The 10,538-nt window shown below is 37.5% G+C and overlaps 1 protein-coding gene across 1 annotated transcript; it reads left to right on the top strand.

Annotated features, from left to right (window-relative positions):
- Positions 1 to 2,606: 2,606 nt before the first annotated feature.
- On the top strand, positions 2,607 to 8,302 carry LOC124288071 (eppin-like). The gene is made up of 5 exons (XM_046724637.1): positions 2,607 to 2,699; positions 4,445 to 4,578; positions 5,174 to 5,292; positions 5,864 to 5,936; positions 6,195 to 8,302. The coding sequence occupies exons 2-5, from the start codon at positions 4,488 to 4,490 to the stop codon at positions 6,365 to 6,367; spliced, it is 456 nt and encodes a 151-aa protein (XP_046580593.1). The 5' UTR covers positions 2,607 to 2,699; positions 4,445 to 4,487; the 3' UTR covers positions 6,368 to 8,302.
- The last annotated feature ends 2,236 nt before the right edge of the window (positions 8,303 to 10,538 follow it).

The following is a 10,538-nucleotide window of genomic DNA, read 5'->3' as shown; positions in this document are numbered from 1 at the left end:
GATGATTTTGTCATATAAGGCAAACCTAATGTTTTTACTATAGCTTACTTCACAAAGGCCATCAACATGATATCTGTTTATGAGGTTTTGTTTGAAGTCGGATTTCTTACTCTGGGGAAAGGTTCAACTTCTTGGCCTCAGTAATTCTGCCTCATTAATGTAGAGCAATACAAATACTGAGGATAGAAAACCGCGACAGTTGCGGTAAGCCGGACAAAAAAACAAAAAGTAAAAAAACCGCGCAAAACATGTCAGGTATGCAGATGTGTATATTTCCTAGACACTTGTTGGTTTGTACTTCAGGAATGTGCACTTTAGTTTTATACAACACGTTGAAAAGTACTTTGATTTCGTGTAGAACAATAATGTGTAAGCTGACCGGCTAACCTTGTACTGGCCTGACCTTTAAGAGGATACACATGTACAAGGATTGCGCAAAATATAATTGCATAATCATTCTAAATGATAAAAGATCATTATTAAATATCGTTGATCCCCTATTATGCAACAACGAACGTCTGTCAAACAACTCACTGTAGCCTTTATTTGTGTGAATTCCTGTCACAGCAGTGTCACACTGATGTCGAAGATGCACACATCCCTCGACACCATCCCTTAAACCCGAAACCATTCATAGGATGGGTTAAGTACAAATTACATGAAGATGCCGTTGTACACGAAGGCCACGTCCCGAATAAACAAATTGTCATGAGATACTGTTACAAATGACAACGCAAAAAGATGAAAATTTTTTTTTTCCACAAGCATGCATCTCTTCCACGACCTTGCATTGATGTAGTATGATGTATCCCAGATGACGTATTCAGACTTGTAGGCTGCATGTCTCCAACAAACGGATGTTATATCATTGCTACATGCATAGGACTAATTCATTAATGTTTGGTCTCATATATACTCACGCAATAGGTATTCGGTATGACATAAGCATAGTTGCATGTGTGCCAGTTCTTCAATGAGGAGATTTACAGGATGTGCTTTCAGACTTACTGGTTTTATAGAGAGTTCAATATCCGAAAGCAAATTTCATTTGGATTTTTTCTTTTGAATTTTTAATGTTAAAATTTCCGGGTTAGCTGAATGTGAAAAAACAACTTTATGATATTTTATGGTATTCTGCAAGACATTATCAAACTTCATATTTAGCACTATACGTTCTGAAATAATTCGTGGTTTGTACAACGTTTACCAGCCATTTAAACTATCAATAACTACATATTTTTTCAGGGACTAATAGTTAGTATACAGAATATGCCGGCGAACAACAAGCGAAGCGTGACACAACCAGGCTGATTTTAAACACACTCACGTCGTCTGTTCGCTTTGTTGTCTGGTAATGTATTCAAGTCACCATGAACCTGACAAGACAAAGCAGATACGTGTACATAAGATTGATGTGTTTACCTATTCTGCTGAAGTAAACATGTCAAGGAACTAACATCCAAATAATACAAATGTATGCTGGCATACTGACTCCGAGTCGACCAGTCCTTGATGTACCCATTAATTCCGAGCGCCAGGCAGGGACCAATGTATGCATGTATGTATGTATGTATGTATGTATGTATGTATGTATGTATGTATGTATGTATGTATGTATGTGTGTGTGTGTGTGTGTGTGTGTGTGTGTGTGTGTGTGTGTGTGTGTGTGTGTGTGTGTGTGTGTCTGTGTGTCTGTCTGTCTGTCTGTCTGTCTGTCTGTGTGTGTGTGTGTGTGTGTCTGTGTGTGTGTGTGTGTGAATGCATGCATAAAATCCAAATAATACAAATGTATGCTGGCATACTGACTCCGAGTCGACCAGTCCTTGTTGTACCCATTAATTCCGAGCGCCAGGCAGGGACCAATGTATGTATGTATGTATGTATGTATGTATGTATGTATGTATGTATGTATGTATGTATGTATGTATGTATGTATGTATGTATGTATGTATGTATGTATGTATGTATGTATGTATGTATGTATGTATGTATGTATGTATGTATGTATGTATGTATGTATGTATGTATGTATGTATGTATGTATGTATGTATGTGTGTCTGTGTTCGTGTGTGTGTGTGTATGTATGTATGTATACGTGTGTGTGTATCTGTGTGTGCATGCATGCATTAAGGTATACATAAAATAAATTCTTACACATATACTTAAGGCCATATGAAACTGTAACACAACAACGTATTCACTAACGATATACTTATCAATTAAACCCTGAAAGAATATGAGCAATAACGTCATACGTTGTCCGTCAACATGTGTCACTGACAAGCTGCATATTCAATATATATACTCTTTGAACTTACGAATTTCCGTATGACATAATCACGCTTAAGGGGATAATAAACGGATAATTATGAATCCAGATTCTTATCTGCCTTTTGCAAATTAATATTTCAGAGAAATGATCAATTGAATGCATCTTAATCGGCATTCCCCACAGTGCTGAAAGGTAGAGTTTAAATAGCTGATCCAGGTTGTATAGCCTATGGAAATAAGAAGCAATGACAGGGAGATTGATGGGCTGTGTGGATCTCGTACATTCCACGAGGAGGACCCGGGACTGCACCTCTACTTCGGCTCACTAGACAGGAAGTTAAACCGTGAGAGGGCGCCGCTATTTTATGACGTCGATGACGTAACAACCACAATCCTACTCCTCTCTCGGACATATACTACCAGCTGGGTGAGTACAGTTGCTTTTATATATAATATGTCGTCGAATATTCTTTAGACTTTTAAAACGTTCATTTCGGAAAGTAATTGACATATTACATTCTCATTCTGATTTACAAACGAAATTCCAACGTTAAGCCGTTGTCATACAGACGTAATGTTCAGTTATCTTGTCAAATCCAATCAAACTGTGGTCTAATGATTTCAACGAACTGTTGGCCACGGCCTATTGATCTGAGTAACTTTGTTTTAGTGTTATGTTTGTCCGAAAATATCAAAAGAAACATCTCGGGACGCAGATGATCTCTAACCTTGACCTTTACGCACGACTGTGCATTAAAACGTTCTCAAACATACAGACACGTGCATATTGAGTATAAAGCCCGTCATTCAAAATACCAAATCTGGTTTCGTCTTCTTTATATTTTTCTCGTAGCAAAGAAGTGATGTCTCACGAATTGACCTTTCTGTACTTTCTAACATGTAGTGCGAACGAAACATCAATAATCTGCAATAAATGACGTTACAATATGGGTGAATACGGAAGTTATACTGTGAAATAGAACTAGTATATTTAACTTCAATGTCCATGTCAGAAAACCTTGCTTCGTTAACGAAATTGAATAGCGTTGACATGAAACCATAATGCTGGGGGTTATAATATAGTGGATGTAGAATTTTGCCGACAGGGACAGAGTTGTTAAGTTATCAATCATCCATTAACCCCTGAACACTTCCGGTTCATAGGCTAATATTTGATACACCCTATAGGACAGTCAAGGTCAAACAATCCTTTCTCTTTGAAGAATATGACTCTTTGTCTGTTGATAGCAAAATTTACAAATACGTTTTTGATATGAGTTTTTTAACAAATTATAATGATACTATTCACTTAGTAACGAGAACATGATTGATTGAATTCGACATATAAGGGACCACTAGTTTAATTTTGTTATAACTGTAGTTCGTTATACGCTTTTTGACTAAATGCAAAGCAGGTGATCCCAAAACAGTTCGTTCTATCCATCCGTTCGTCATAACAGCGTTCGTTATAAACGTAGTTTATTCACGATCGGTTTATTCTCTCTGTATAATTATACATTTGTAGTATATATGACTGTAATTAACCAGATAATTTAAACAGTAGTTACCCCATAACACCTATCGATTGTAGGGGGTGAATAAAAAGTAGTTACCGCTTAACACCTATCAGTTGTAGGGGGTGAATAACAGCAGAGAGGACAATACTTACTGATAGAATGGTGTATTTATCTATTTGAATGTAAATGACGTGGAGTCTGAAAGTAAGAAAATGAAGATATTGGCCATCATTATGTCAGGTAATGCATTTCAAGGACATCTTTGCTAAATGTTGTTCTTTTGTAAAGTCACATACATTTTCATTTGTTTGAACTACATTCGTGCATTTGATTGTTTCTTTAAGAAGAATAATGTTTAAGGTTCCTTAAATCGCCTGGTGAAATGTAATATGAATATGCACGTAATAGTTATTCAATGGTGATGTATTACATACGGGTACCCCTTTTGGGGACCTGACTTTAGATGTGTTTTCAGCCTTGTAATACCTGGATATTAATGTCTTTAATTTTGAAGTCTTTTGTCCAGAGTTTAAATAAAGTTAAGAAGATGCACAGAAGAGTGAATAGTCTTCGTAGGTTTATGACAGCTATCTGTTCAATGTTGTATGACAGAGTTACTAAGAAAGTGTAATCCCAATGATAGATTATGTTACAGAGTACCTCAGTTCCCACTCATTATTGACACGAATGCTTCCAGGATGAAAACACATGCCGGGTTGTATGGATGCCTCATGGCGTGTATCCTGGTGTCAGTGGCGAGTCAAAGGGCCCAGGAACCGTCGGAGCCAGGTATATTCTACCTATACCTATATAAGTAAAGTATATCACTAACTTACAACAGACATTGCTGTATCAATGAAATGTACCTTGATACGAGAAGAATGCGTGAATAGGTATGGTTTTACGTCTATTGTATCACTATACAAGCACTTTCAAGGCGGGGGACACAAATAGGCTTCAAGAAACCTTCATCGTGATGAGAGAAGGCTTTGTTTATAAGGGATCAACTCCACATCATGAGCACAAAATATTCATGTAAAGCCCAATCCGCAATCACAGTCTCTCGTTCAAACTGGAGATCAATAGTTCCATAATTGTTGCTATACAAAGTCAGTTTAAACTGTACTGTCTTTCTGAAGAGCATACTGCTTAATGTACAGTTCTCACACTGTGGAGTGAGTGAGTGAGTGAGTGTTTGTTTTATGCCGCACTCAGCGGATTTATGATGACAGTCTGTAAGAAATCAAGTCAGTCCAGTAGACGATATTCTAAGCAATGGTCCAACCCGAGTTAAGCATAATAGAAATATATTGTGGTTGATTGTAACAGTATCAGTATTTGATCCTCAGGTCTTGTTCAACATTCAGTTAACGTTCCGTTTCAGGTCTCGCACGGTCAGGGCATCCATCTGCACTTTTGTGTAACGAAATGTGTCAACACAAAGCAGTTGTCGACAAGTGCCAGTGTTCGCCCAATGACGTGTTACCTCCAAATCCTTGTGAGGTACTGGAACATTTTAAAGAACACTAATAATTACAAAACTTCATATACATTTATTTCTCTGATTATGTACTTCCCCTTAAAGTTTCGAAAGTATCATTTGATATTAACAGAAAGGGTGATATATAATGGTAATGGTTGGATAAGAAAAAGGAATAATGTATAATTTGTCAATTCATGTTGCGTGTTTATTTTGAGTGTACAATCAACCAAAAAAGACGTTAAGGATATGTAGTAACAACATGAGCGTGTGAGATGATCGATAGTGGGTCATGAATCCACGATTGGTAAAACATTCGTTTATTCCACATGGCATGGCCCCGAGCAATCTCACAATGGCAATTGAAGGTGTGTCGAAAACAAAGAATGAACCCCTACTAACGTCTACGGAGGAAAGGCACGGGGATGTTGTGCTGTGGATGTACTTGCTTCCGAAACCAATTATCTCTGGAAGTCATGTTTTGAAGCTGATCTTTTTCTGACAATATTTCAAAATCCCCTTTGAGAGTATAGAAATCTTTCTATATATATGTAACAAAATGTGAGCACATTGTGATGTTTGTTCTTTCCACAGAACAAAAAGTGTCGATTTGGCACACGATGTACCGTCTTCGGGAAAAGGCCTGTTTGTCTCCCAATGCCCAAGGGTAAGAGTCAAATATAAATATGAATCTTGATTTAACTAAGTATATTCGCTCATACTCATACATTCATTCATTTTAAAGCGCCTGCGAGTCCATACGTTAAAACATGGCTTATCCATTTAATTGTTATAGTATATTTGTGGTATCCAGGTATGTTATCTGTCACATATGAGTGATATCCATGTGAAATTTCGTTTGTTATGCATTAGCCTGCTATATAGTATATGTGCTTGCGATGAAATGATGTGTTCCTTGTTGCAGCGTGCTTGCACCCCCAGATGAGAGGTCTTTGCACGGGCCAAATCATCCGCTACTACTTCAACCACAGATCCGGCCTCTGCGAACCTTTTGTCTACGGAGGCTGCAGCCCTAACGCCAATAACTTCAGGACTCTGCGGCTATGTCAAAAAATGTGCATGATCATTCAAGGCTAAAGGTGAACTACAGAAGGCACCGGCATTTGGGACATCATCATAGCATCATTATCATCTTCATCATTCTCACTACCCTATGTTATTTTAACATTGATGAAGCTCTGGCAACAGAACAAATATATTTAAGGTCATCAAACATTCACCTTTCCTTTATTTTACGTTGCTGCAAATATTAAATCAAACTAGTTAGAGACGTTATGTGCAAATGTATAGCTAATTTATAGGAGCTAATGATGTGGGATAGTGAGGTCCCTTATGAAAAGGCTGATATATTTACCATAGTTAATTAAGATAACTTGATAACTGAGGTTCTTTAAAACGAATGCAAAGCAAAAATCACAGCTGTGGAAATAAATGACACGAAATGAAAATCAAGCCTTTGCTCAACACTCAGAGTGTTTCTCTCTTATCTGAAACAATAACCTTTATCATTGTTGAAATATTTGGTGCCTATGCTAAGCGTGCAAGGCTAAAACGCCTTAAATGATGGCCCAGGGACTCGAAAGATATGCAAAACTTTAAACGTCTATATGTTGCGTGCCAGAAACGGTTTTGGTTCGAATCCCGGATCGGGATTCTTTTTTAGGATGTCAGCACCGTGCCCATGCCAGTTTCGCCGAAGGGATATCGTTTAGGACTTGCATCACCTTCTACCAGCATGACGCTAACACACTTTAAATAACTGAAATATTGTTCAAATCGACTCATTCAAAGGAGGATCTGTTTCCAGTCTTCATCAACAGACGCAAAAAAACAGTTCTAAAATGTCAGATGTTGTAATTATGACCCAGCATAAAGAAGCGCAATATTAGACCAGGATCTGCTGGATATAAATGAGGAATAATAGTTGAGCGCGGTATGTATGTTAGCATCGTGGAATTATTCAGTTACATCATGGGATGTACATATTAGTAAGAAACAGCGAGAAAACTCTTTCCATATTCATTAGAGATATCTTCCCAAATCAGTGTCGACTGTACGATTTTGGCTGCGTCAGAAACATCACTGTTTAATTGTGATGATATGCAAATCCTGCGCAGCTGGTACCACCTGTAAACTTGAGCATCTTAAGCCAAAAAGGTACAAATAAAATTACTGACTGATTGAGTTTGGTTTTACGCCGCTTTTAGCAATATTCCAGCAACATCACGGCGGGGGACACGAGAAATGGGCTTCACACATTGTACCCATGTGGGGATTCGAACCCGGGTCTTCGGCGTGACTAGCCAACGCTTTAACCACTAGGCTACCCCACCGCCCTACAAGTAAAATTAGGGAAGATGATATCATATTATATCATTTTTGTCATTGACGCGTTAAGTTTGGAATGTCCTCGACATGTCTACCATTAAACATTTTGGAAGCTATACTAGGGCCTTGAATTTTGTAAAGTTTGAGCAAAAGTGGTATGACAATAGTTTAAACTTCTGTGAAAAGGGCTTGCGAGAATGTATCTCAAAGTTGTCTGAATAATGCATGGTGCTCCAACATATCTGTTATATGAAATATCTCGGTGAACTTTTAACCTCGTGGGTTCGTTGGAATTTGTTTTAAAGGATGTTTAGAGTGTTTTGTTGACACACCTGATTGTTGGTTCGAGTACGAAATTCGATCTGATTATATTTCTTTATTTGTCAGCAGCATACCAATGCCCCCTAAGACTGTGCGCATGCATAACATCGGGCTTTAGCCTCACACCATCATACGCCGTGATATCCATAACTGAAATGCTGTGTTACCATCACTCATTCACTTGAATTATTCATGGTTTCATTAAACATAGACGTCAGTTTGACATGTCTTCAAGTAACAGTGTATATACATTTCTTAATTTATAAAGTGGGCACTGCAAGGTTAAACTTGTATGCAACAGTGTATCCATGTACTGATGAAATAAATGTGATTTACTATAACAATAAAATATGTTTCAAAATATGCGAACAAATGTTTGTTGTTTCTCAATGCATTGATCCACGCAGAGATACTGTGTATACAGTGTGGAATTATACCGTACACCGTCTTTTCGTAACATTTCTCTTGTTGTAGTGACGCATGAATTTTAATTTCTTTAATTGTTTTTTCATGCAACATTTTGGCACAGATGGTAGTACTTTTTATCAAGCAGATCAACAATTAAGTAAACCACGCTTGTACTGACACGAATGACATATACTGACATAAACTGTAAACAGCATGTGTGACAAAGTGATGATGGTTGTGAAGTCCAGCCTTTGATCATGTGAGTGAGTGAGTGAGTTAATATTTAACGTCACATCGGCAATATTGCAGCCACATCGTGACGAAAACAAGCCATACAATAAAAAGTAGAAACATTTTGAAGATTAAAACCTGTCGACGATGGACAGTAAAAAGACTAGAGAATCACAGTTATAAATATAAAACTAGCGCAAAGTTAAAATATTCCAATTAAAGAAGACAATACAATATAAAATACGGGCTATAGATTGCCAACAACTGAAGGTAGATCACCATACTACGGCCCATGGGGACTTACATTACTTTGATCATGTGCTTGATGAAAGTACCAGCATTTGTGCTAAAATTTGGAAGAACACAACATTTTTTAGTCCAATCTCTCTACATACGTCAAAAACTCGCTTAATTTTGTTCTTGGGCCAGCTAAAATTCTCTGACCTGAATCCATTAGTTTTAAAATCACCTGTTTCTTGACTTGCGAAAAGACAAAACAACAAGAACAAATCACATTCAACTGAAAAAGAGACGTTTCAAGATATAATGGGCGGTTGTGTGATACCCACTCGAAATCGTTCATCATTCAATGACAGGATCGTTATCATTCAAAGTTTCCATCACAAATACATGACAAGTGTGTATGAGTCAAAAGGTTTCAATAGATGCGCTCAAACATTGCGTAGACGATCGTGAAATGTAATGACGTTCGTGTTATTTTAAAAGGAAGGAAGTTGATATCAACTGAAAGTCAATGAACTCTTGCACGCAATCTTTTACCTTATTAGGGTATGTGAAGCGTCTAATGGCTGAGTTCTCTCCCTTACACCATACCTATTGCAATAGCACATCCAGAGTGGATGTGTCCTTTGTTAACGAATGCCTTTGAATGCCCACCAAATAAACAACAAGGAAAGAAAAAAAAACCACTATTACATATATGGAGCTCGCGGGAGCCACCTCGTCCCCGTTGCATCCCGTGTATATGCGTTAATATAATCTTAACATCTGAACAGACAGAAATTAGGAAAAACACCAAACATGTGTTACGTCATTATTCTGTGTTTTTATTGCCATTAAAATAACGTTGCTGCCTTCAAAATCCGGAGAAGATTTATTGACACAGTAATATCAAACCGTGCCCGTGTACTTTGATAGGAAGGAGCAAGTCTTTGATCGTGCAACTCGCGTGGATTAATCACATTGTCCTTGTCCATCACTGTCTAATCTTTCGCTTGCAATTCACGTCACTGGGCAAAAAGTCGTATTTTGTTAATTTCACTTTTCCTTTTTTTTGCTTCTCTCCGAATTTGTAGAGTAATCGTTCACTGCTGTTGCACTGTAAGAGCTGGATGATGATATTCTATTAACGGAATATTAATATTCATGTCAGGATGTCAGCCACCTTTGTCTTTCTCATCAGTCAACTGTCGCGGGAGAGTTTTCTTCGGCATGTTTTTCTTTACGAAATGGTGCATCTGGCTTTAAGTCCATATCATTAACGGACAATCTGTGATTCACAAAAACAATTTTTCAAAATTATCCACGTCAAAATTATCATTGTCACAGACTTTTGTGTGAATCAGAGGAACTCTGTTTTTCTAAAAAATGAAGACTAATTCTGGAAAGGATAACAACACATTTCCGTCTTTCTTCGATAATGACTTCATCAACGTCACGCATCAAGGTACTTTAATGTGGGTTGGGCCAAAATCATTACAATATTACACAAATGATGAGAAACAAAGGATAAGTTTGTTCTACCATGGGAATGAACCTTTGAAATAATGACGTGAAGCCACTTAAAAGCATACCACAAATATTGTCGCGAATACATTTGGAATAAACTGAGTGATTAGGTCATGTTTTACGGCGCTTTGACCAGTGTTTAATTTACCACAATGTGTTAGCTTTATCCAAGAAGAGAGTCCGGATCAATCTGGGATTCGAGCCTAACATC

This window comes from Haliotis rubra, unplaced genomic scaffold, assembly GCF_003918875.1.
Source record: "Haliotis rubra isolate DU_JTF1 unplaced genomic scaffold, ASM391887v1 Scf410, whole genome shotgun sequence".
Taxonomy (NCBI): domain Eukaryota; kingdom Metazoa; phylum Mollusca; class Gastropoda; order Lepetellida; family Haliotidae; genus Haliotis; species Haliotis rubra.
This window is presented reverse-complemented; position numbering and strand designations above follow the sequence as displayed.